This window comes from Aulostomus chinensis, chromosome 18 (assembly GCF_037954235.1).
Source record: "Aulostomus chinensis isolate RoL2024-O1b breed Wild chromosome 18, RoL_Achi_v1.0, whole genome shotgun sequence".
NCBI classification, from domain to species: domain Eukaryota; kingdom Metazoa; phylum Chordata; class Actinopteri; order Syngnathiformes; family Aulostomidae; genus Aulostomus; species Aulostomus chinensis.
This window is the reverse complement of record NC_141337.1, coordinates 13,740,175-13,766,905: the sequence shown is the minus strand read 5'-3', so window position 1 is coordinate 13,766,905 and position 26,731 is coordinate 13,740,175. Positions and strand designations below refer to the sequence as shown.

The 26,731-nt window shown below is 42.6% G+C and overlaps 1 protein-coding gene across 16 annotated transcripts in view; it reads right to left on the bottom strand.

Moving 5' to 3' along the window:
* The window catches only part of cacna1aa (calcium channel, voltage-dependent, P/Q type, alpha 1A subunit, a), an 87,392-nt gene that overhangs the window by 7,593 nt on the left and 53,068 nt on the right, over positions 1-26,731 (bottom strand). For 5 of the 16 annotated variants that reach the window (XM_086183810.1, XM_086183817.1, XM_086183818.1 and 2 more), the window contains 14 exons: positions 24,746-24,829; positions 23,002-23,004; positions 20,874-20,990; positions 20,720-20,785; positions 20,342-20,439; positions 20,107-20,257; positions 18,967-19,094; positions 16,334-16,430; positions 11,594-11,708; positions 10,637-10,744; positions 9,599-9,702; positions 7,502-7,617; positions 7,216-7,348; positions 5,092-5,205 (listed from right to left, as the gene is read on the bottom strand). In XM_086183810.1, the coding sequence (XP_086039936.1) occupies positions 5,092-5,205; positions 7,216-7,348; positions 7,502-7,617; positions 9,599-9,702; positions 10,637-10,744; positions 11,594-11,708; positions 16,334-16,430; positions 18,967-19,094; positions 20,107-20,257; positions 20,342-20,439; positions 20,720-20,785; positions 20,874-20,990; positions 23,002-23,004; positions 24,746-24,829 (1,434 nt within the window). Of the gene's footprint in view, positions 1-3,583; positions 3,623-5,091; positions 5,206-7,215; positions 7,349-7,501; positions 7,618-9,598; positions 9,703-10,636; positions 10,745-11,593; positions 11,709-16,333; positions 16,431-18,966; positions 19,095-20,106; positions 20,258-20,341; positions 20,440-20,719; positions 20,786-20,873; positions 20,991-23,001; positions 23,005-24,745; positions 24,830-26,731 lie in introns of all 16 variants that reach the window. The other 11 variants (XM_086183813.1, XM_086183826.1, XM_086183821.1 and 8 more) reach the window with 9 other exon arrangements.

Genomic DNA, 26,731 nt, shown 5'->3' with positions numbered 1-26,731 from the left:
GAAAAAAAAGAAGAAGAAAAAAACCATAGTTTTACAAACTCCCAACTGCATAGTCCATTATAATCCATGTCTTCTCATCCAGCTGTATGCTCAGCAATCCACAAATATTCGATTTGAGGTAAAAACAAAACAAAACATCACCACCGCTTTGGCGCTACGTTGAATGAGCGCTGCTGTAGCCGATGTTAGCTATAGAAATATATATGGTTAGCTAGCATTTTCTGCATTCTGGAGTCACAGAGATGTGATGTGGACAGGAAAAAGGGTCTTAAGGGAACTTTCACTTGTGAGTACTTGATAGTACTTGATAAAAAAAACAAAACTTTTTGTTATAAGTATGTCTTCAAGTGTACTTTAACACCACCCGAAGAGAATATTCTTGTTTTGAGGGATGAGTTAAAAAAAGTCATACTACAATTCACACCTGCATGCATGTGTCTCCAGTTCAACTGTAAAACTGTTCTGGTCCCTCAAATGCCAGCTCTGCCTACGGCTGAAATTACCATAATTGCCGACCCCCTGATACAGAGAGATACAAAATTTTAAAAGAATAAAACTAAATTAAAAGGAGATGATGGCAAATGGTCATGCCTTCCATGCTTCTGTAACTTGCTTTGAAAAGAAAAAAAGAAGGGAAAGAAGGGTCAGTAAAAGACTTGCAACACATCTCCATCCTCATCACCCATAACCCCCTAAACATGGCACATTCCAGGCAGCACACAACTCCTCTCTTCCTGTTCTGCTCAGCGTGCTTTGCTCCAGCCATGCAGGTGTTGTCTTGCGTCCTCGACCGCGTGAGAACATTCTCTGCAGTGCTGAGGCCTCATGCTCTAAGTCAGGGCTGCAGGACAGAGCCTATGGTAGCAATAGTTGCTGACTTGGGCATGTAAAGAGCATCAAACTGTTTCAGTGCTAGATCCTCTGGCCAGTTCACCTGGTGTGTATTAGACAAATTGATCATATTAACCACCTGATTATCTGGCCTCACAGGAGTAGCACTGAGAATCCCAGTAACGTATCCACTCACATATAACCACATCATCCCTCTTGATGTCTCTCTTTATTGCTAACACTAACACACGCACACACACGCACACACACGCGCGCGCACGCACTCACACACACACACACACACACACACACACACTAACTTATATACATTTCAACAAATGTTTCACATGCAGGTAAGCAGGTGTGAATGGGGACTTAGACACAGGGAGAGACAGAAATGTCATCGTAGACAAGCACACAAGCATGGAGACATGGAAAAACAAAGCACGAGCAGCAGAGGGAGAGATAGAGAGAGACAGAGAGAAAGAAAGAAAGAGAGAGAAGCCCCTTTTACACACAAAGAATATCTAATTAAATTCAGGATTATCACGCCACTGTCACACCTCGCTGTCTGAATAAGAGTACCATAGAAACAGACTGAAGGGAAACAAGTGTCCACCTCTCATGTGACAGCAGAGGTGGTAACAGCGCCAAACTGGCATAGCAAGAACCCCTGGAAGTGGAGCACAGCATTAATTCAGGACCCAACGTCAAGCTAAGCTCATATCAGTCGACAATCAGCTGTTCCAAGTCAGCCCACTTAAACTGGTGACCAAGTTATCTCCTCCATGCATTCATTCAGCTCAGCTGATCACCTTTCATGTGCTTTATTGGTACATGTCACTCCAGGCACCTTTGTCATGATACAGTATATCCATCTATCTGTGTGTTTGAAGCAAGCTAAGAGGGGAATTTGTACAAGCTGATTCGTCTCCAACTTCTTTTTTCCTTTTGGTGATATCAGTGGCTGTGTATTGTCCAAAAGAGGCAGGACAGGTTGCCCAGCACACAAGCACTCAGTGCAGTGTGACAGGGGACTGACTACTAACATTAGCAGAGGAAGAGAGGACATATATGACACCCCTGGCCATCTGCACTTTAAATGTCTGCCCTCTGTGCAATAAAATGGATGAACTCAATCTACTTTTATGGATTTTCAGAGAAAATCTACACTTTTCTTCCATGAAACTTTTTTCCATGACGTCATCACAACAAACACTGTGGATTTACTGGGATACCAACTCAGAGTGGACCGAGACACAGTGGCCCGAAGGTGGTATGTGTTTCAATGATTACTGACGCGTGGAGGCAGTAAAAAGTTTTCAAGCACTGTTTTACTATACTGGAATCAGTTTTTATGTAAAACAGACCAATCCCTGAAGGGATTCTTGTCTGTTATTCTCACGGGTGTGTACATTTCCCCACAAACTTCCATTTGAGACTCACAATGCTTGCTATCTGAACAAATTCCCTGTGTAGAATATTTGGCCAAATGCGATAGATCTTGGAAGACTTCAATTCCCAAAAGCTCTCACTGGAAGCTGTGAGTATCTGGTAACACGCGCCACACAAGACGGGAACACACCGGACCACCTTTCCTCCACCAGGACACATTGAGCCACCCCCCTCGCACCCCTTGGACACTCAGATCCCTGCATCATACAGATGGCCCCAACATACAGACAGCAACTGAAGAAGGCCAAATCCTCCAAGAATATGGTACGGAGATTGAAACCAGCTGCAACTGATATGGTTCAGGACAGCGTAACGTCCATTGATTGGGATTCTCTGAGGGGCCGTCAATAAGCCTATGGGAGCATGGCGTCACGGCTGGCAGCCTGGTGGGCAGAAAACAATCTGAATCTTAATGTTGGGAAGGTGGAGGTCACTGATGTCTGGGAACATCGTCCCCTCATCCCCCACTATTCATTAATAATACAGGTGTAAAGGTAGTGGAGTGGGTTTAGTTTCTGGGTACCACCATCACCAGCAACCTAAAATGGGAGACGCCACCAGGAAATGTGACCATTCAGGCTTACCAGAGGATGTTCTTCCCCAGGCCGCTACATAGGATGAACATCTCCCCAAAGGTCAAGGTTGGACACGGTTGCTTTCACACCTCCTGTGGACTACACCTGAGTACAAATGAACGTGGCCACACTTGTGTTCACTCTAATCAAATGAACTGGACTTTGGGGTAAATGTAAGTTTAGCTTTTGACTAAAGTGATCCTGACCGGACAGATGAACAGCTCATTCAGAGCAAACTCACTGCTGAGTCGCAGAAAGTGGGAATGCTATGTAAAACCACAAGTTGCAGAGACTTTATGCCAGTTTTTGTTGGTTATGCATATAAAAGCCAGGTGTATTTATAATGGTGGAGTCGTTTTCATGGCATGAATGTGGAAACTCTGTGTAAAAGGGGCTTGAGACCAAGGCGGAGATGCCATAAGTTAGTGGCACGATGATGAGAGGCAACTTCAGCCCATATGCCAACCCAGAATGTTAAGTGCATGACAGAGAATTCTAGGTGCATGATAGAAGTAGCTAAAGATGCTGGAATCTGTTTTGATGCTGGGCTCAGATTCGGTCATGCTGAAAAAAGATTAAATTAATAGCTTTTAAATAAACCCTTGCCCTAAAAAGATGACAGACATCATGTAGTCATGACAAATAAGGGAAAAAAGAGTGTGTCAGAGTGAGAGAGAGAGGAAAGAGAGAGAAAGACGAGACAGGGAAGACAGGGTACATACACTGAGGTTACTGCCACGATGCTTCCCTTTCCTCCGCTTCTGTATGAGCACAGAGAAAACACACACACACACACACACACACACACACACACACACACACACACACACACACACACAGCCAAAAACATACCAAAAGTGGGGTCACACATGAAGCACGCACACACACACACACAAACAAACACACACGCACGCACGCACAAACACACCAAACCAGGTGGAGAGGGAGGGGACAAGAGGAGTAGACAGGGATGGATTGATTCACGATGGAGGAGTGTTAGTTGGAGGTTCAACCCAATAAATGATGGGGTGTCACGGTGACAGCGAAGAGAGTGAGAGAGATAGAAGAGAAGGAGGGACAGAGAAAGAAAGAAAGTCCAATTAGACACTGAAGCAGCAGCGAAGGTGGAAGAGAAACACTTACCACAGACATTGGCAGGTAGGTGGTATCAGATCAGTGTCATATACACAGTCACCAAATCAGCGACACCATGGTCACAACAGCAATGACGACAATCAGCAAGATACACACACAGATGGATAGGCATAATCTCACACACACACACACACACACACACACACACACACACACTAATACATACATAATCACAAACAACTGAAACCCAAGACAACAATGTGACAGGAGCAGGGTGAGTTTCAGGACACGAAGATCAATGAGAACATAGAAAACTATACACCCACATCACACAGACACACACACACACACACAGACACACACACACATCTGTTAACACCATGCTGGTTCCAGGCTCGGTTGAAAAATAGGCCCCCAAATATCCAAAGTATTTCAACACAGGTAAAAGCTTTGATAAACCTTTGATAGGAAGGGAGAGGAAAAAGTTTAGTACACCCATAACAAAAACAACACCATAAATAATAAATTAGAAAAAAGAGGAGGAGATAATGACAGGCAAAGAAGTGTGTAGAGTGTGTGTACATTTGTATTCATAGATGTGTTGTGTGCATTTGACAACCAGAGCACTCAGCAGGGGTATGAAACAATATAAAATGGATGTTCAATGGAAACAGGACAATCACGGCGCAAAAACCTCCATGCGGGTGAAAGGATGAGAGGAAGGGAGGAAGACAACAAGAGGAGAAGAGGAAAGGAACTGAAGGTCTGACTTTGCCTCGCCGTGGTCCATTTGAGCTGGAACGCAACATTTCAGTAAACACTTTAACCAGATAAGATCTATTGAAATCTTGGTGGTTACATTACTGGTTGATGTTTGGCCGAAGAACCTCTATAACTCTGATACTTTGCCCAGCACCAAAAAAGATGTATTTATCAGCTGATACCTTCATTTTTTACAAATTCCTGTTGACCCTGTGCCAAACCTTTGTACAACACACAGATTCAAGTTACCACAGCATTAATTCCTAAAGCAAAGAGTCAGACCTGTGTGATTCCAACAAAAGGAGACAAGGAACTGAACAAATAATGGGGGCGGGAAATAGAAAGAGAGTGGAAAGGTGAGAATGCTGCTCACTTGGTTGTCGCCTGGGAGGCGGGGCATGGAAGCGGCCCTGCCATGGCCTTCCATTGGTGGAAAGTGCTCAGTATCCGAGTAACCATCCTGCCCCATCTCTCTCATCTCTACCGTCTGCAAACAGAGCAGGAGAGCAGGAGATGGTGTGACTGACTGCCATGAAAATTGATCAGGGGGAGGGAGGGGATAGGTGGAAGAGTTTGTTATCCAAAGAAAGCAGAGAACCAAGGGTCTTAAAGAGGTATGTAGTACTACTACTGTAGTAGGAATTTTGGTGTGAATGACAATGGACTTTTTTCCCCCTTTCATTTTAGTTTAGAAATATGTGAGGAATGGAACAATAGGACTGTTTGGGAGTTACATGGACAACTACTGGACAACAAACATACTGTGTTTGTGAAGGCTGCTGTTAAATTTTACAGGCAGTTCCTTCAACTGGCTGGCATCAGAATATTGGCAATCCAGCACGTTTCATTTAAAAAACAATGCAAATACCCCCATGGAAATGGCACAGTTCCTCTTTCATTAGAATACTGTCAGTTTCACAAGACTTCCATGAGTCAAAGCAGTAAATGACGCTAGTTGTTAAAAAGGTTGTAGGCAAAAGTGGGGCATTTCAATCAACTTATTTAGAGTGAATAAATTTGGCCACGCAATTCATATTTTCATCAGCAGAAGGCTGTATAGCACAGGTGTCAAACTGATCCAGTAAAGGGCCGTGTGGCTGCAGGTTTTCATTCCAACCGAGGAAAATCAACACCTGATTCAGCTTAAATCAATCAACCTGTGTCCACACAGCTCATTGGTTGGATTGCGTGTTGCTTTTGCTAGGTTGGAATGAAAACCTGCAGCCACACGGCCCTTTACTGGATCAGTTTGACACCCCTGCTGTATAGGAAACGTCACACATAGTAGGAATAAACAGAGTAGAAGAAGAAGAGGTCCACTTGGACATCTGCAGGCTCTTGAGGTCTTGAGGAATTACTTTCATTTGGGGAAGCTGTAATAGTTAGTACATGCCAGTGAGTCCAGGCCATGCTGCGCGTTGGTCGGAGACAGAGACGGAGTTTGGGGGTATCCAGGAAGACAGTAGTGAGAACAGCTGGTCCCTCCAGTGAGTTCAAGACTTGCCAGACTAGACTAGAGCTTATTTTCTCTCCAACTCCCATTTTATGCATTTATACTTTCAAATTACGCAAAACCACCAAAAGTAAACCTTTTTTTTTATATTGACCGAGTTCACTTTTTCTAATAAGAATTTAACGCTAAATCATGGACTGCTACGATCACTGTTGAGAGAGCCAACCGTCTCCTCTTACTACAGGTTTGGGAGATGCATTTCTTTTATGTGTCTAAAAATGACAGTTGGTGTTTGTGCTTTACCTCTGATCTGCTTCGTATCTAGCCAGTCGTGGGTTATCATTCAAACTAGTTTGAATGAAGCCACTCTCTTCTATCCAACTTCTGCGTTTAAACTTCTCCAGACCTCCATTGATTGATGTGGAGATTAATGTTATGGGGCTGACAGATAACCGAGATCTGTCAGATCCTCCACGAGGTCCTCAAGCAGAGAGGTTTAACAACATGACAACAAAGACGTGGACCACTCTGAAGACACGGGCAAGATAAGACTGAGATGTGAAAATGGAGGGAGAATTCAACACATTATAAAATAGTGTGAAAACAGGTTTGAGAGATGGAGCTAATCAAAGGACAGATAACGCCATGTTAATAGAAACTGAAGAATTAATCTCAGGAAATGAAAATGACCATGCCCTGATAAACAGGAGGTTGCTGAACTTCTACGTTAACCTCACTTATAATGAGTGGCAACACAAACCTGAGCTACTTTATCTTATTCATGGATTCTGATTTCCATGGAAACTGATCCGTACAGACATAAAGACCGCCGTTTCTTTAAAAACTTTTATAGCCCTTGTTTCTTTGAAAGATGACATGGAAATAAAAACAAGCGATGAAAGGATTGAGTGTTTGAATATTTCCTACAAACTCTTGAGGTGTATTTGAACTGTGTGTGTGTGTGTGTGCGTGTGCGCTGAATGGTGCGTAATCCTTGGTGTGTGTGTGTGTATGTGTGTGTTTGTGTGTATGTGAGCTTTCTACCTGAGAGTTGGTCATGCTTCCCAATCCGTCCTCAATATGCCCTTCAGGACTCCAGCTGCCAACCTTCTGGGACATTTCCTGAGCACGAGCTGTCACCCATGAATGGCTCTCTGAGACCCCCCCCTCCACCGGCCTATCTCGCGCGCCCGCGCACGCACACACACAACCCCATACACACACACAAACACACACACACACACACACACACACACACACACACACACACACCATCACCAATGCGTCTTTGCCCTGCATTCACCAAACCAACTCTGAGAGTCCAACTCACAGGCTGTTTACAGTCTCTGCTGTCTCAGGCGGAGGTAGGGCGTTGTTAAGTCCTGGACCCCCATCCTGGGTGGGGGAGGGAGGTTCCACACGCTGAAATAGTAATGGCGTTCGATTCTGTGTGAGATATACAACAAGGCCATCGCCAGCTATCAGGCAGACTGACAGGGAATGCGGGCAAAAGAATGTGGGAGAAGGAAAAGAGGGGCTGTTGGCTGAAGCGCGGCAAGGCAAATGAGGCAAGAGGTAAAAGAAAAAGATTGGATAGAGGAGGGGTCACTTGAGCAACTGATGCAGGAGATCCTGGGATCCATGAAATCATCCATGATCCTTCTGGCTTAATGATCACTTTTCATCTGTAGATTGATTTAAATTTAAGGAAAATAAATGTCCAAATAATCCAGCCAGTCGCTCGTGACCACAAAGGGTATCTGCCAAATGCAGCAAGCTCATCCTCACACAATCATTCATGCAGCCCTCCCCACTCGCCAGTGAGACAATAACATGTTCGAGTGCGTGATATCCATCGAGGCACATGGAAGGGATATTAAAGACGGTGTCAAAATCCCCTACGGAGGCCATATGAAGGGATCTTGAAATGACATGAACACCATACTTCGTAAAACAATTGACTAAACTATGAGGCAAATTGCAGAAGACATATAAGAGTCAACATGGCTGCCACAGGAAGTTGGCAAAACATTAAATATGTAAAGTTTCATAGGACTTTGAGAAATGGAGTAGGGACAGGAGTGACAGAGGTGGCTGTTAACAAGGGCACAAGTATCCTCGCCCTTGTGGGAATGATGGTTCCACCGCAGCGTACACGGAATTATAATTGACCAATCAGGATCAAGAAAAGAGGGTGTTCGGTCACAGGAGGGATAAGGGACATCCTTGGAGACTGTAAAAATTCCTGTAGAGGTGAACATATAGCAAGTGAAATGCATGATGGGAAAATATATGAAAAAATAGAATATTAAATGCTTTTACAGTCATTTGTAATAAAACATTTAAGAAACTGCAAAAATACCATTAATTACCACACCCCACGATGGTTTTGACAAAAATGAATTTAGTTAAACTTTTATTCAAATTACATTGCTTGCACACACAGAAGACATAGCTTTTTTTTTTCCTTTTATTTACTCTTGTGTAATGCTAATAAGGACCATTTTTGATAACAAAATTCTGTAGAGATGTGTCATTGTGCACTTCCACTAAATTCGCTCACTCAGTACAACTTCTCAAGCAACACAGCCTGCAGTACGGCAGGTCGAGTTGGGGGGAGGGGGGGTAGTATTGAGGAGGGAAAGGGAGAAAGCAAGTGAGGAAAGTAAACATTTTAATGCTTGTGCCGTGGAAGGGAGGGGGGTTGCAGAAAAGCAAAACAAAGGTGAGGGAGGTCTGCTGCTGTTTGAGGAACTTCATAAGAATCAAACTGCGTGCGATGAAAATCAGACTAACGTGTGTCTTCACAAAGGGAAGAAGATATATTTTGATTTCAATCACTTGAACATATATGGTAACTAAAACTGAATGTGGAGGAGGGTCAGTTCTGTGACAAGGGATAGTGTATAAAGTTGGATGTACTTCTATTATGATGAACACAATCCAAGTTTACAAGCATGGGTGATGGGGAGTTGCTAAAGCACGACCTCTAAAGGGCCTGTGACAACCCTTCAGCCTCTCTACATTAGCGTTTATTATTTTCTGAAAGGTAAAATAGTTCTTCTGATTACTTTCGCTTGTAGCAACGGCAGTACACTGTATAGTACTATGGAAGTACCATATTTCACCAGCAGATGGTAGCATTGCCATCACTTCTTAAATTTGTGCATGAAGGAATATGCAATCTAATTTGATAAACCAATCAAGGTATTTGATGCAGTATTATTATTGTGTACCCATCCATTTATAACTGGAAAATGTCTCCACTCTAACTTGTGTGAATCCTAATCTAGACTGAGGGTGTCACAGCCCAAGCTTGTATGAACGGCCCCACAGCCCTGCCAGCCTTGGGTTCATTGCGTCAGTCTGCCTTGAACTCTACAGGTTGGATGCAGATGGAGGTTTTCCCTCGTCCAGACAGCAGTACCTGCTCATCCCGGAGAGCCTGAGAACGCTTGATCTTGCTCTGGCGGTAGTACTCCATGATCATCATAGCAGCGTAGATTTTCCCCACTGTGAGGTCTGTAGCTGCTGAGAAAATGACAAGTTACCCTGGAAGATTAGACCCTTTGGTATGGACCCTGAGCGCAAGGAATGGTAGAGAGGGGTGAGGCATGCACACAAAAACAGAGAAACATACTATACACACACATAAATTAGACACACAAACACTGAGCAAATAGTCTTTTCACAAACAGATTGATTTTTAACACTATCTTACTTTATATTTGTCACAGGTCAAATCTACACACGCATAAACAATAATATATTTACTAATATCATAAACAGTATAAACAAAACAGTATATTTGAACACAACTGTAACTGCTTTTGTTTTGTTTTAGTGTTGTATTTGGCTTAGAGTAATACTACTAAATTATACGCCAGAAAGTAGTTCTTAGTGTCTGAAAGTATCATAATTTTGTAGATGAGCTCCCACAGTCCTCTATATAGAACTCCCTTGATATCGAGTGGGAAGGAGTGAGTAAGTGAGTGATTTTGGACATGGAAATTCCTTTCTTCACTCTTTTGATAACACGTCATGTACCTGCACATATTGTTCTCAGTGCTATGGTAGGAGATATAAATTATTCTCTTTTAAGCACAGCCAGCCATTTTGTGTAGAGTGCTGACTGGAGTCCCCTGGACTGGAGTGAAAAGACGTCTATAGAGAGTTGATCTATAGTGAGGCACCCTCTGATGTCAGGCAGAGAAAGGTGGAGGATGTGTTGTGGTTTGTGTGTGTGTGTGTGTGTGTGTGTGTGTGTGTGTGTTTTTGGGTCATTGTGGGTGGGTGGAGGAAGGGGATGTGCCAGCTGTATCAGAGGGTGCAGCAGTGAGAGAGACTGGCTGAAAGAAGCGATCCTCAGGTGGCGTGAAGAGAAACAACGTTGGAGTACTGGGTGGCGCAGGGCGGCTGCATCCGAGCCACAGTGGTGCGCCTGTTCCCACACTCTGCAACTTACACTTGTGCGGTGTAACCAGTAGATCCAGATTCTTCTGGGAGAGATTAGGCCAGATCGCCATCATCTCCTTTCTCAGCTCTGCATCCATCTGATGCTTGTCAATACCACCTGGGCAGATTCAACACGCGTGCACCCACACAAATACATCAACACACATTCATTCATACATATATGGACACATGAGCATGCACAAAAGTTGAAAACACATTCATACCCATTGATACAAAAAAGGTGTAAGAGAAGACGTACAAACATGAAAACAGACAGAGAAATGGGTTTGTATTAGTTGCCATGGTAATAATGGCATAAAGCATTCAAATGGAAAAGCACTGGAAAATCCTTTACTTAAGTTCTTAAGTAAAAAAAACTTAAGTTCAGATGTTAAAAACTAATTTCCACAGAATCTCCCACCTCAGCCTCGCACACAACTAAGGGCCCATGTACAACAAAAGGTTTTTCTTTCCTAAATCCAGCATATATTTAGTTTTGCATGGAAGGGTAACATCATATGCTATGCTACAAACACAACACTACAAATACTATGCTACAAATGCAATGCCACTACCTCCAAAAGTTTGAAGAGGGTCAATTTTACACCAAGGGATGAGTGGTTGTCCTTTTTTTTGTCAAGAGTTGAAAATCTTGTAAACGTCTCGCATTGGCGGGACAAATAATACTGCCAACAAATTTTTCTTCATATAAGGGGTTAACTTGGTGAGTGGTTCAAGAGAAAGTAGTATTCCTTTTGGTGGACACAGGCCCTTACCAACAGACTGGACACAGGATCTACTTCCATAAAAAGCTGTACTTAAGCTACAGTAGGAGAAGCATCAGGAGAGGCCAAAAGTTTCTGGGTTCACAGGACAGAAATAGCAGATAGCGTTGCACTACAAGGGGGGAAAAAGAAGAGGAAAGCATGTGAAAATTGATGCAAAGAATGTAAGAGTGATTCCAAACCTTCCGTACCCTTGGCGATCTTGATGTCCAGTGCTGTGCGGATCAAAGCCATCAGAGTGGAGTTGAAGTGGACCGTGTTGTCATCAGCCACAGGAAGATCCATACGAAGTAGCCTCTGTGGGAGAGTCAATCAGGGTGACCAGTGAGAAAATCAGGAACGCAGTTGGGCTCAAATGATACGTGGAACCTCCAGGTGAAATAAAGGGAAGGGCTTGGAAGTTGTGTGGCCAGAAAGGGAGGTGGGATTGGGGTGAAAGGTTGGGTTGGGGTAAAGGAGCTGTGCATAGCTTCCATAGCAGGCTTTGACTCTGTTTGTCTGCCTCTACCATATGGTTTGGACCCAACTACAATGTCAAATGATTACAGGATTGTCAAAGTGTGTGTTCCAATGAAAACATTGAAAAGCACATTGGAAATGGGGATATAATAGTACCTATGAGTGCCGAGGTGAATAACAAAGACGGCTTTTGAGATCTGTCCCTCGTCTCACATATTCATCTATTTCGCAGTCGTCTTGTTTTTATGTTGTTTTTGTTGTCGTGTAAAAGCTCTCACAGGTTGATTAAACTGGCAATTTTTAGCCCTCAATGAGGAAACAGGAGGACAGACAGAGCAGCGGGTACTGTTATCCACAGCTCCTATTGGGGGTTTGGAGGTTACCAGTAAAATCAACAGAGACCAGATCCCAAACCAATAAACCAAAAAACAACCGAGGGACTTATCGAAGGAAGGGATAACCTTTTCGTTCATTGGTTTGTATCTTTGTAGGTCTTGTTGATTCATAATAGAAACAGACATTACGAAGACACACACCAACTCACAGATGACAGTGCTGTTTGTGTGTGTTTGGTGACAGAAGACGGCGACAACCCAGACATGCAGCATATCATGCTTTCCCCCGCATCCCAGTTAATACCTTTCCTTTAATCCATCCATTAAAACTTGTATTTGTTTATCTTAACTCCCCCAAACCCATCGCGCACATCCCACCCTCATGCGGCATGCCATGCACACGCAATATGCCTCAACGGACAAGCAACTACGCAGCCGTACACAAAAAGCATCCTCTGTTGGCAACATTAAAATGATTTTGTGAATTGTTTTAATGTAACTGTTATTAGAAAGACAATTTGTAGACAATGGGGCTATAGGCTGAGATGATAGAACTCAGTACAAGTAGCTCTATCACTAAAAATCGTATGTCTAATGTGTTACAAATGGGAAGAGACTTCGAGGGTTAATAGGTGAGAGAGAGCAGCATTCTGTGGAAATGGAAAATAAGAACAGCAAAATGGCTACTATGTTGTTGTTGTTTTTTAAAGATGTGCAATGAGTGTTGGTTTTAGTCTGGGGTGTGCATATGAAACATGGCGTGAAAATAAATATAATAAGGAAAGCTTGACAGAAAGAGATGATTAAGAAAAAAGAAATCAATAGGTCAGCAGCTGGAGCATGAAAGTAGAAAAAGTGACCAAAAAAAAAAAAAGACAAAGGAAAGACATAACAATGGACAAAAAAAAAAAAAAAAAAGAAACATCACCAGTTGGCTGTGTCTGTATGAAAGCGGTCCTGCCTGAAGGCCCTGCTGTTTCTCTTCAAAACTGAGAAGATCACAGGTTAAAAGCAGTGGAACTCTATGGGTCATTGTTCTGGTTGCAAGTTCAAAGGTTAAAGTTTGGAGCTCTCCAAAGGTGATGTGGGAGGGTGGTAGGGGAGGTAATGTGTCAATTCAGAGATGGTGGCTTTCTGGAAAAATCTAATTTTAAGGGTATAAAATGTAAGGTAAAGTTTGCCCAAACCATGCATGAAAGGGATGTTAGCTTGTCGAGCAGAAGGGTTTAACTTTTAGTTCAGGGAGGAGGCTTTAGGGAAAAAAAAAATGTTTGAAGGTACAACCAAAGGGATGAGGATAGAAATGGAGTAATTAATAGGATGAGATAGAGCTGGAGGTGCAAACACAAGGGTCAAATAGTACAGTCTTAGATCACTCGAGTTGAACTCTCAAGCAGAATCAGATGGAGCTCCTTGATGGTGATTTAGGGTGAACTCACACTTGGTTCGGTTGTCTTGTACCGATCTGAGGCACGATTGTCCCTCAATGCCAACCCCCAGCTCTGGACCTAACCTGACTGGAGGCTGCCTATGTCATGAGATGTACACACTGTTACTCTACTGAAAAGTGACAGGTTTGCACCCCTGAAGCATAACCATCAATAAGCGCAAACCTCAATTGGTCCTCTGTAGCATGACCCCACTGAGCAGATTGCTTTCCCAAATGGAAAACTCGAAGTTTCTTATTTACTTTAAGGTAGATTATATAAGTGAAAGAGTTGTGCCACTAGAATGTCTCATTTTCACCTACTGAGCTGCTACATGACATCATTTCCACATGCCGTGCACCTGCACTGTTCTGAAGCCACCGTCTTCAAACCATGGCAGGGCCAAGAAATTACCAGTGGTCAAATGAACTTTGGGTACAAACGTGCTCAGGCATGGTACAGATCGCCCAGTGTGAGCGGACCCTTAAACACTAAAAGCCAGGATGTCTGTGAACATGAATTCCTTGACTCTTTGGCTGACAGCTTCATCTCAAAGCCACATCCATATGGAACTGTTTCAGTACTATTTGCCCAAAGTCTGCTGAGGAAGGGAGTTGAACAAAGCAACACTTAGCGATGGAGTGATCTCCTGTGCCTACAGGCTGTTTGGCCAGCTGCCCCCTGAGGCTCACAGTGATCTGCCATTTGTGACATGAGATTATGAAGCTGATCGCAGACGGTTTAATAAGATCATGTGGTAATATGAGGGTTAATCTGTTGTCATAATTCTCTGTGTTTGTCTTTTGATAACCAATTGTGTTCGATTACGTTGAAGATGTGTGCGTGGAAATGATGGTGGTCGGTCATGCAGAAGGCAGGTGAGGGAGTGGGGGGAGGGGTTATGCAGAGATGAGGGGGGCTGGAAACAGAATAGAACTGCATTGACGACAGAACCAAAGGACAAAGAGAAGATTGGACTTGCAGATAGGAAAAGTGCTGCTTGGGAGCTTGGAGCTGCTACATGAAGGGTGACAGAAAAAAGGACTGCTTCTGTATGGCAACCAAAGTCTCTCGGAGGAAAACACATCACTGAAACAAGCCCCTCTGCTCTCTCTACCATGAGAAATAACAGAGACTGTCTATGTGTAGGTTGATATGACCTAATTCTTTGTGTGTGTGTCCATGTGCTTGTGAGTCTGCCCCATCCACAGGACGGAACGAGTCGGAGGACGTTAAGTCTAGCGGACCTTCCAAGCCCTGCTGCACATGCATGCTTTTTTTTGTGTGTGCGCATGTGCGTGTGTGTGCGTGTTTGTGTGTGTGTGTGTATTTATCAGTGTTTAGATGTGTCAAATTTTCTGTGCTTCAACTAATTATTCATAATTCTGATTGCTGTTTTTACTTAAACGTTTAAATTTAATGTGAACACTTACTGCCATTAGTCTGTATGATGCTGTGCATGGCTAGTGGAGGATTGTGAGCTCGGGTGTCTATCCTACATGGTGCAAACAAGCTGAGAAGGTCCCTCTTTTCGTCCCCTCCTGTGGATATGCACGCCTGTCTAACCCTTCACTCTAACGGTCTCGCTACCTCCACCCACAAATCCCACACCACACAACGCCACAACACCGACCAGCCCACTCCCACTTTCCACAGGAAAGGAAACATAAAAAAAGAACAGAACCAAACAAACAACACCACTTAAGATTACACCAGCGCTTCATCACTAGCCCCTCCCTTCTAAACCCTCCCCCAAAAATCCCTCCATCACCCATAGGAGGCCCTTTCTGACCTTGTAGGCCACCCGTGCAGGACACCTCTTCCCGAGGCCTAGTGGAGGACACATGTGCCTCAGCATGTCATACATTTCCCTGCAACTGATCCTGCCACTGCATCATCATCAGCCAGCCAACACCCCATTAACAAAAGATAAAGAGATTGAGAGGGATCACAAAAGATGCAGTGAGAGAGAGAGAGAGAGAGACGATTGATGAAGAGAAAGGAGGGAATCAATCAGAGTGAGAAAGAGAGGGGGAGAGAAGGAGCAAAAAAAAGTAAAGACAACAGAGAGACAAGGTTATTGGGTGGATTTGAAGAGACACTGTGGCCATGTGGCTTTTCTCTGAGCTACAATCGCCTCAGACACTTTATGTCAAAAAGAGAACGAATAAATGACAGAGGTAGGGAGACAAGGGAAGGAATCTAATGATGTCTTTTGGCACCAGGTATGTATAAATAAATACATGTGTTAGAGGGCGGAGCTTGACAGCAGGCACCAAGCCGCTCCTGCTCAGATGGGGTAGACAGGGGAGGAAGAGGAAGGGGAGTCAATGCAGTTTCTGTCTTTCCCCCAACCCCCAAGAACCAAGAACAATGCAACACTACAGTGGGCGACCGTAGCTTGCTACATTATAGCCACAGCAAGCAAAAGAAAAGAATATCCATAAAGAAAATGATTTATTTTAAGATGTGATAAAAACTTCTTTTTTTTTTTTTCCTCATTCATTTCACATGCGTCTCTGGGTGTCTGCATTGTCCCGCACATTCTCTCGGCATTTCAGAATGCATGTCAATAATGGTGGAAAAGAAGTTATAAAAAAGAAATTAAACGAAAAACAAAACAAAAGCAGCATTCACTCCATTCCTGGATGCTGTGGCTAGCAAGTGTGGTTGAGAAGTTTTGTTTGAATGGAAGTCAAACCTTGCAGGCCACCCTATGGGGGCATTTCTTGCCTAAGCCGAGAGGCGGGTCGATAACTCGTAATAAACTGTACATGTCCTTATAATGAATGCGCCCGCTGCAAGAAGAATACAGGGGAGTTAAGAAAAGCTTATACACAGGAAAACACATACACACACACACACACACACACACACACACACACACACACACACACACACATTCAGAAACAAGAGAAAACACTGGGAAGAAGAGCACAAGATTGACACATATACACAGTATCTGAAAATATTTTACAATAGGTCGACTGTGAAAAGAACTGTGCTAAAATTAGACCATCTACACCAAAGTGCACCTACTTATACCTCCAACTAAACATACAAATAGTAAACACAACACGTTACTGCATGCAACTAAAATATCAACTACAACACTGCCAATACTGTTGCTTTTGCTTTTTCTTCCTCACCCTCCTTCAGTTCAGCAACCCTTCATCTCTCCAGTCACACCACTAACTGAGTGTGTGCACAGTCTGATTAAGGATTTGCTAACAACTGCATGTACTTGGTAACAGCTAACTGCTTAATAGCTGGTTGCAGTGTAATCTCCCTCTTAAATACATGTTCAGTGTGTGATTCCTGTGCAGCAGCGTCCGTCTGGTGGGGAGCTCGTGCTCTTTAGTATCAAGACAGGCAATGCTGCACAAAAGACTATTTTTTAAACATAATATTTGATACGTTTAGAATGAAATCAAGTTCACACTGAATCCCTTTCTTACTGATTTCAATTGCATGTAAAGTAGACATGTTTCCATTTAATTGGCAAGCAAATATGAAGGGATTTTGGAATTTTTGAAAAAATATGGAATGAAAATTGGAATTCTTCCCATCAGCTGGTTCGGAGCAAATAAACTGGGATAGGCAATAAGTATTTTCCACCAAAAAATGGAGAGAGGTCTTGAGAAACGATTTGCATTTGTTGTTACAGGAATATTCGGTAAGACGCCAACAGCAGAAAAAGGGGGTCAGTCGCGTGAGTAAGATTTGCTTCAAAGAGCTTGCAGAGTTACCTCTGCGATGTGGGCCTTGTCATGGTCACCTTGACCTTTCATCTTTGACCAACTAAATGCTTTCAATTCATCCTTGAGATCCAGAGGTCAATTGAGCTAAATTTGAAAATGTTCCAGAGATATCACATGAATGAGAATGGGACGTACGGACTGAAAACAGGACACCGTAATGCCTCGGCATAAATAGGCGTTTCCATCTCTCATTTTGCTCACCTTTTTTGAAACAGGTAGAATCCACCTTGAGCTAGAAAATGCTTTTTTGCACTTTCCATCAACCTTTGCCAAAGCAACACTTACTGCGTACCAAAATATGTTGATGGGACCACGACTAATGTCATCCTGTGACATCCCCTACGCTCTCTTATCTTCATGACTGCTTCCTTAGATCATTTCTTATTCATTCCCTTGTTTCTCTGTACAGTCTACAGGACAGCATGAGGGCAACACACACGCACTGGAATACAGATACCATGAAACTTAGCATGTCTACAGTAGACATTCAGATTAGAGTCAGACAAAGGGGGTTTTGTTGTGAGAGGAGACTCTGCCTCATTAAGTTTTTGGCTGTATTCAGATTCCAGAGGAAGTGTGGGGAAGGGGTTTGAGGGTTTATTAAGGACTTGTTACATAGAAGGGGAGGAGGAGCGGGATGGGAAGGGGAGGGGTTGTACCATATGTTTGAGATAACCAGATGCCTGATGAGGTTATACTCAGGTCCATGACAACCCTCTTGCAGCTTGTGAGAACATTCTGTTGCAAGTACTTGTTGACACTTGTTTTTTCCCTTTTTATTAACAATATCCTTTCCCTGGTATTTTATACAAATAAAGGCTTCTGTTGTTGAGAAGTTTCATTGCTTGGTCCTGTGTGAACACACATATTAAGACAAGCGGAGGAAACAAACAATAAAGCATCTGATGTTTCTGAGAGGGAGTGAGGTTTTCACATACGGACAATTGGGACCCATAAATCTGTTAACACACTCGGAAGTCCATTAATTCCCTGTGAAAACTTGTGTGACATCCGATGTGTTTGCTTAGCTCCTCCTTCTGTTTACTTTCTGTCTGGTCTGCCTCAAGTATATTTAAAAAGAAACTGAACTTTTGCCTCAAGAATTCAGTTGGACTACGGACAGTGAGGCAGCAAAAACAAACTAACAGTCTACGAGTGAGCAAATTAAGAGGCTTTGGCTTTCTCTGTAGGTTGTCTTAAGTATTTTGTGTGGATATTACACACACATTTAGCTGGTGAAAACTGCCGAAACTAACCTCTCACTCTGGGCTATTCAGAGACATTCTCTCTGTATAATATGAAATTACAGACACCATGCATCTGTATGCAAATGAGGCATTTAAACTATGAAAGCAAACATCCCCAAAATATATATATATATATATATATATATATATATATATATATATATATATATATATATATATATATATATATAAATAAGATATTTTCAGTTTGCCTTTAGGTGTCTATTGTTAAGGCTTCCTATATGAGCTTAAGTGTAGAGTTCCAGTCAGTCAAACTTTTGTGTTTCCTTTTGTGTGCATGTATGTGCGTTTGGTGTAGCGCTCACCAGGCAGCAGGATCATACTCGGCCCATATCCTGACATACTCATCCAGGTGGTGAGGTCCAAGTATGGATGAATCTCTAGTCAGGTACTCAAAGTTGTCCATAATGACAGCAACAAACAGATTCAGCATCTACATGGGTACACATATGTATTATGGAGAAGCGCAGTCATAGCCAGCCAGAATTAAATCAGGGACTCTAGGAAATTACGTTCTATTTAAATCAACAAATCCAAACCACTCTTGACATATTTTATCATTCCAGTCTTTTCACAAGTTTTGTTTATGCTCAAGAATAGTACATCCTGTTTTTAGCAAGTTAGCTTGCTTTAAATGCATTATACAGGCATTTTTTCCCATCCATCCATACATTTTCTACTGCTTATCCTGTTAAGGGTCAAGGGGGGGCTGGAGCCTATCCCAGCAGTCTTTGGGCGAGAGGCAGGGTTCACCCTTGATTGGACGCCAGAGCCAACGCATAGAGACAGACAACCATTCACACTCACAGCCACACCTACAGTCAATTTAGAGTATCAATCAGCCTCGTCCCCTCTTGATGTCTTTGGACTGTGGGAGGAAGCTGGAGTACCCGGAGTATTACAGTATAGTAATGGTTATGTAATCTGGACAGTGTTGTCAGCAAAACCATTAAAGAACTATGCTTTTTCTTGATAAATAAACCTAAAAAAAAAACAAAACCTGAGCAATAGTGAGTGTGGGGTTTTTTTGGGGGGGGGGGCATTTTGAAGGTTTCAAACACTTGTTGTGGCCCACCCCTAGTGGCTTATGTTACAGATGAAGGCTAACAGAAAGACAGAAAACTGTGCTGTTCATAGGATGTTCTGAAGATTTCTTCCTGAAAATATTGTTAATCTAAGGTTTAATGTTTATGAAGACAAAACACTCTGAGGATGTTTTAGGGATGATTTTCAGGTTAAAGATTATAGAGCATTCCAACGTTCAGCAATATCAAAATGTCGCTATTAATAGTTTTTGTTAACATCCAACCGAACATGTAGCTTAAATCAAGTCCTTTAATACGTCGACAGAAATGTAGGTCGAGTTAGCAAATGTTTGGGTGATGTTCCCTGCTAGCTTGAAAACCGCTAATACAACGGCTGATTTTAATGGACCAAAAACTCACCAAGAACGAACAGAAGAAGATGAAGGAGACAAAGTAGAGGTAGGCAACCTGGCTGCCACACTCTGGCTCGGTATTTCCAGACTGGGAGTCACACTCTTTACCCCCCAGGCACGACAGCATGATCTCATGCCACGCCTCTCCTGTTGCACTTCTACAAACACACAAGTATAAAGTTTTGTTCAAGTAAACAGAAGAACACACGTATCTAAATAAAGATTTATGCATGCAAACGCACCTGAAGAGAAGCATGAGGGCCTGTATGAAGGTCCTGAAATTATTGTGTGGGTTGATGGCACTGTCTCCGTCTATTTCAATGGCAATATTTCCAAACAGCTGTGAACACAATCCCACTGTTAACGCTGACAGAAGTTCATCAGTCCCCCCCACCTTTTTTTTTTAACCGTCAACGCCACCGTGCTAAACATTATGAATATCCTTCTGTAAACACCCTCGGTAGCCAACACTTCCATAATAATCCTCCCTCTACATTATCATCATCCACATTCTCCCTCTCTAAGCTGTCCTTTTGCTCATCATCCTTATGCTGTAAAATCTATTTAATGCGGCCCAAAAGTTTTGTTTTCTTTTCTTTTCTTTTTACGATGAGGCTCACCTGCATCCCAATGATGGCGTAGATGAAGAACAGCATGGCGATGAGGAGGCAGACGTATGGCAGCGCCTGAGAAGAGACAAAGGAATTGTTTGCAATTATAAGTCGTATGTTTCAATGCATACGGACATACACAAAATGAAATGAGTCTGTAAACCTTGAAGGACTGAACGAAGGTCCAAAGCAAGATGCGGATGGTCTCTCCTTGCCTCAGCAGCTTGATGAGGCGAGCTGCCCTGAACAGCCTCAGGAAACTTAGGTTGATGAAATTATTCTACAGTACAGCCGCAACATAACCAGAGAGAGAGGGTGTATAGATGGGATTAGAATTAGAAGTAGCATATAGGAAAGGAAAAGACAAAAAGGAGACAGAGGTGAGGGAGGGACGGGAAGGGGGGGAGGTTAAGGTTGGAATAAAGGGAAGGGGTTAGTCGAAGAGCAAAGGGTGCAAACAACTTTCCTTGCATAACAGGAACATAAAACCAAGAGGAAAAAACAGTCAAAACCAAAATGAAGGAGAGTCAAACTCATACAAATGAAAAAAAAGAGGAGCAAAGCAAGTCCAAAGCAAACCAAACTGAAAATAAAAACCAGCAAGGCTCCGACAAGCTTGTCATAAACCAAACAACACAAAGAGGGTAAAGGAAATCATCCAAATAGTTTCATCCAAATTGGGTTATGTGGCAGTAAATGTGCTAGGAGTGGTGAGTAGTTGAGAGTGCAGGGACATTAGGACGTTTTCTTGGGAAGACAACCAAATGCACTAATTCTCTCAAGGCAAAAATATTTTTGTTAAATGAAGCAAATGCACATCATGCAGGTGCACTTGAACGAGACCAGGCAGCAAAACGGACGGCAGCTTTCTAGGGGTGGGACAGGGTACCACAATACTTCCACTTGCAGTACAATATCGATATACCAGCGCTAAATATCGATATCTTCACTGAAATAGATTCCCCTCGCACAAGTTGTGCATTGCACGTGTATGTGCACGTCCCTGTGCTCAACTATGGCGTTCATCTGATTTTTAGCAGGACAACTGAAAAAGATGTGGATGGATTTTGATGAAATGTGGCAGGATGATGGAACACTGGTTGATGAACAATTCATTCGATAGTGGAATTGATCTGAAATGGGATGCTGGTGATGTCATAAAGCCCGGATAGAGGAAAACGCTCTCTGAGTGCCGTTGAATTTGGCATCATTAAAATTTTGTCGGTCAAATTCTGTGAACGGTGATACATAAATAAATAAATTATATCACAAATTACGTATAACAACTTCTGCATTTTGCATTTTTGGGGGTATTTGTTCTACCTCAGTTAAAGAGATATCATGACATATTGAAGAATTATTGCAATTTATTGATCATCACAGAATGGCTGTATTCTGACAGTATTGTGAGTAGAGTGTGTGTGATTCCCACCCCTACAGCTCAGCCCCATCCGTAGGATTGGCTGCCAAAGTCATGTGACATGGTTGAAGGACAACTAAGGTCACTACATCTGATGTGATAATCTTGGAATCACTTATACGACAGCTTTTACATGAAGTAATTTCAGACTCAAACATGCGTCTGCCAAACTGAGCTTGATTTTATGTCTTTATGTTTTTGAATTACTAACAAAATCTACACAACAAAGTTCTTCAACCATTTAACACTCGAAAAGACGCGCTATTGTAGTTTGAGGCAAAGTGCTCAAAAGGGAGCGGCGGCAGGCACATGCAGGTTATAATGTATTAAAAAGAACTCTGCGTATGCGTGTGTTTTTGTGTGTCTATGTATGTGTATGTGTGTGTGTGTGTGTTGTGTGAAAATAAAGGGTTTTTGCAAAAGACATGCAAGGGGCGACATGCATCATTTGTTCTCTCTGCCACAGGCAAAGCTTTGGACTCACTGTGTCACCACTGAGAAATCTCTCCCAGTCACTGTCATATGTGTGTCTGCGTGTGTGTGTGTGTGTGTGTGTGTATGTGTGCGTGCGTGCGCGTTTGTTTGTGCGCACATTCAATGAATACTAATCTCTAGAGATAGATGTTGATGTGGTCCAATCCTTAACAACGCGAACATTAGTACTTAGTAAAGGATAGTGAATATTCGATTCAGTGAGTGGTAGAGCGATTGACAACAAATGAGAGTGTTGCAAATTTAGAGCTCACTCAGAGTCGAAGGTTGTGGGTAGCGGGGTCAAGCAAAACATGCAAAAACATCTCACAGTCGTAACATTGGCTGGGATGCAGTCAAAACAAATGCAGTAAAATAAGATCTCCAAAAAATTACAAACCATCTACATGTGGATGTTGCAGACATATGGTTTATAGTAGCAAATTTTTGGATTTTTGGTTGGTTCGAAGAACAACCAGAGAGATAGACCAAGCCAGTTGTCATGGGTGGACACAGAGGATTCATAGTGCATTTTGATTGGACGATATCACAGGAAGTAGTAGGGGGGGAGAAGGGGCGGGGCGAAGTAGATTACAGTAGATCGCCGTTATGTTTGTGGACGATTTAAAGAAAGCATGTAAAAAGATAAAAACAAGAAATAAATCAATAGTCAATACAGAGACATGTTAGCACAGCAGCAGGGTTACATCAGTTACGGCAGGTAGCACCAGCCTGCTCACACTCAAAACACTGACTTCACACATATTCTTCACTAAAATTGTATTATGTTGAAAGCAAAAATGTTAACGGCATCTAACTTAATTAATCAGAAAATAATAAACAAAAGTGTTACCATGTAAACATAAATTAAAAGGAGCAAAACAACATGTTTTGAGCATCTTTCCATTGACATTTCATGCACTTAACTGTACACCTATTGAAACATCATCTTGTGCTCTGTCTGAGAACGGTTTCATAATAACTCCAAAGTACAAGAACTTATAATAAGCACATATAGATTCATGGTCTGTGTATGTTTAGATCATTAGTGATTTCAGTCGTGCAGACAATCAAACAAACACAAGTCCCGCACATTTGAAAAAAATGTTTCCATTTTTCATCAAAAAGGAAAAATGAAAAAGAAAACTGTTGTTTTCCACTACTGAATCGAAACAATGACAAAAACAAAAATTTGACTTTTCATCTTTCATTTTGAAGAAAGTGATGAGGAAAAGTAAGTCACGTGACCCCCAACTTTGAGTCTAGACATCAAAATAAACTGGAAGGTCGTTGTACGTGATCTCTGTGAAAATAGGTACGTTTCATGTTAAGCTTTTGAACATAGAACTTCCATTTGTTGCTTCTACTGCAAAGAACAGATGGTTAGAATGTACACGGACCATACACAAAACACGTTCATTGTTCCAAGGGAAATATGGAGCACCGGTCTGGTATGTTTTATAACCTGACTGGTTGTTTGTGAGTGTTTCTCACTGCCCTGTCAAGCAACCTTGGGCAGCCATATTGGATGTCTAATTTAGGGGAAAATAAACACTTGAAAACACTGGATTTAAAACTCTTTGTTCAGTTAACTGTAGCTGAATGAATTTCCTAGTCCATCCTGTTTTACTGTTGTTGTCAGGACCATCCAGACTGCACCAGGTGGAGTTACTACCAGCTGTCTGATGCACCTGCCCTGAGCTACAATTGGATCGTCTGATTGGCCATGAAGCTTCTGGCTACAGAGCATCAGCCTGCCTGGCTCCCGAGGACTCAGTGCTAGCTTCCAGGAGTGTGGTCTCTCCTCGTCCCACCAACTGGGACGATTATATAAGACTTTCAAGAGATGTTTCCTGCATGACTGAACAATGCAAGTCTTAACAGAAGCTTCTAACTCACGCTCTCCTCCTAACTCCTTGTCTTGTCAGCTGTATTTTTTTTCTTCTTCCACACAGCGTGACAGATGTGACACATAACAGACTCACCCAGCAAATATTAATAATTGGTGTCATTATGCTCTTTAAAACACACACACACACACACACACACACACACACACACACACACACACACACACACACACACACATACACACACACACACACACACACACACACATGTGTGCCTCAGATCTCGCTACTTACCCCGAGCTCGGTCACCAGAATGTCAGTGATGCTGCCCAAAACAGTCACACAGTCAAAAATATTCCAGGCATCTTTAAAATAATTCTGTGAGGAGAGAGAGAGAGAGGGGGGAAAGAGAGAGGGGGGATGACGAGGGTGGAAGATAGGATGGAGGATGAGGGGGAAATAATGAAGGTGAGACAAGAACACACATGCGGCAGGGAGGCAAAAAAAGAAAGAGAGGAAATCAAATATTGTCAAAAGGAATATCGCAGGATAGGAGCGACATTAAAATGAGAAAAACAAAAGTGTCGGATGAAGAAAGAGCGAGAAATGGGGAGAGAAATCAAGCGTAATGGAAGGAGAGTGACAAGGAGAAGAGACATGTCCAAATCAGACAGGAATAAGAACGAAATTGGATGAGACAAAGCCACCATCGGTGACGACATGTTGGAGCAGACAAGCTGCGGACAATTCCAACCTCATTAGACAACGAAACCTTCAAACATCACATACTTTATATCATATATCAACCACACACAAACACACACACACACACACACACACACACACACACACACACACAATATACCTTCTAAAACTTTTATCCCCTTTTACCTCTAATTAATCCATCAGCCATCAGCTCAGACATTTATCCCTCATAAAAATGCAGATTTTTGTCTTTTTTTCTCTCTGTAAATCTCTTATAATTTACCCTGCAGGACAAATTGTGCATTAGACAAGAGAGGCAGTTATTAAAAATAAAGCACCTTGACACACAGGGATGTCACCCAGGTCCGCTGTTGTGTTCATGCGTGTTGGGAGTACACTCAATCCCATCCTGCTTAATCCCTACCCACTTTGTAATCCCTGTTTCTCTTCTCTCGCCTAGCTGTCATTCACTCTCACTCCTCTAATTACCGATGCCCTGCTGCACATCTTCCTGACATTTATCCTTCAAATGTTTTTCCCCCTCATTTCTCCTCCTCTCTCCTCCGTTCCTCTGCAGTTCCGATGACTGCACACTTTTTGACTTTGGTTTCTAATCTATAGTAAATTCTGTCGAGGTTAATATTCCCCTTCCCACAAATATCCAATGAGGGGTTGTTCTTTTTTTACATTGGATTTTGAGTTATTGCTGACAAAAAAAAGCCCTCTGTGGCATTCTTTGTTTTGTTTTGAAGCATTATCTTCACAAATTAATACCCCTTTCATGATTTTTGAAGTGTGAAATCAACTGTTAGAAGTACAAAGTTAACGTTATGCTAACACATGACTCAACATCACCACATCTGGCTTCTGTCTACTTCTAGTTTTGTGTGATGACTTTAAATGACTGGGACAACCTCTGTAATCCCGTGTAGCCACTTTGCTAACAACCACTGTTTATAAGACACATATCCTCTTACGCTGTTTAGTAAAAGGAGGGGGGGGGGTGGAGCCTATCCCAGCTGACACTGGGTGAGAGGCGGAGTTCACCCTGGACAGGTCACCAGTCCGTTGCAGGGCCATCAGGAGCAATTAGGGGCTCAAGGATACTTGGACACCAGGGAAATGAGGATGGAACCAGCGACCCTTTGGTTGCCAGATGGCCACTCTACCTCTGAGCCAAGCTGCCCCCCTGCTACAGACTCTGCAGACTCTCACTACAGACTAGCAACTTCAAGTCTCCAATTAACATAACTTGCATGTTTTTGGACTGTGGGAGGAAACCAGAGCATTTGTGAATGCGGCATTTACTGACACATTTTATGTTGTACAAAACAACGTTAAAATAATTTAAGCTCATGCTATCAGACCATATGTCTGGCATTTAAGCACAAACCCATTCAAATCCAGTGAAATTTAGACGATGCAATGCTAACTTATTCCCAGGATTTAGAACTCATTCTTGCAGAGTCTATGACTCTGCCAAAGCAGATTATCATTTCATCCACATTAGTTTGATGCAGAAATTTAAACTGGCTTTCTGAACCTCTAACTGTCACGCTGCCGAGTGTACATACA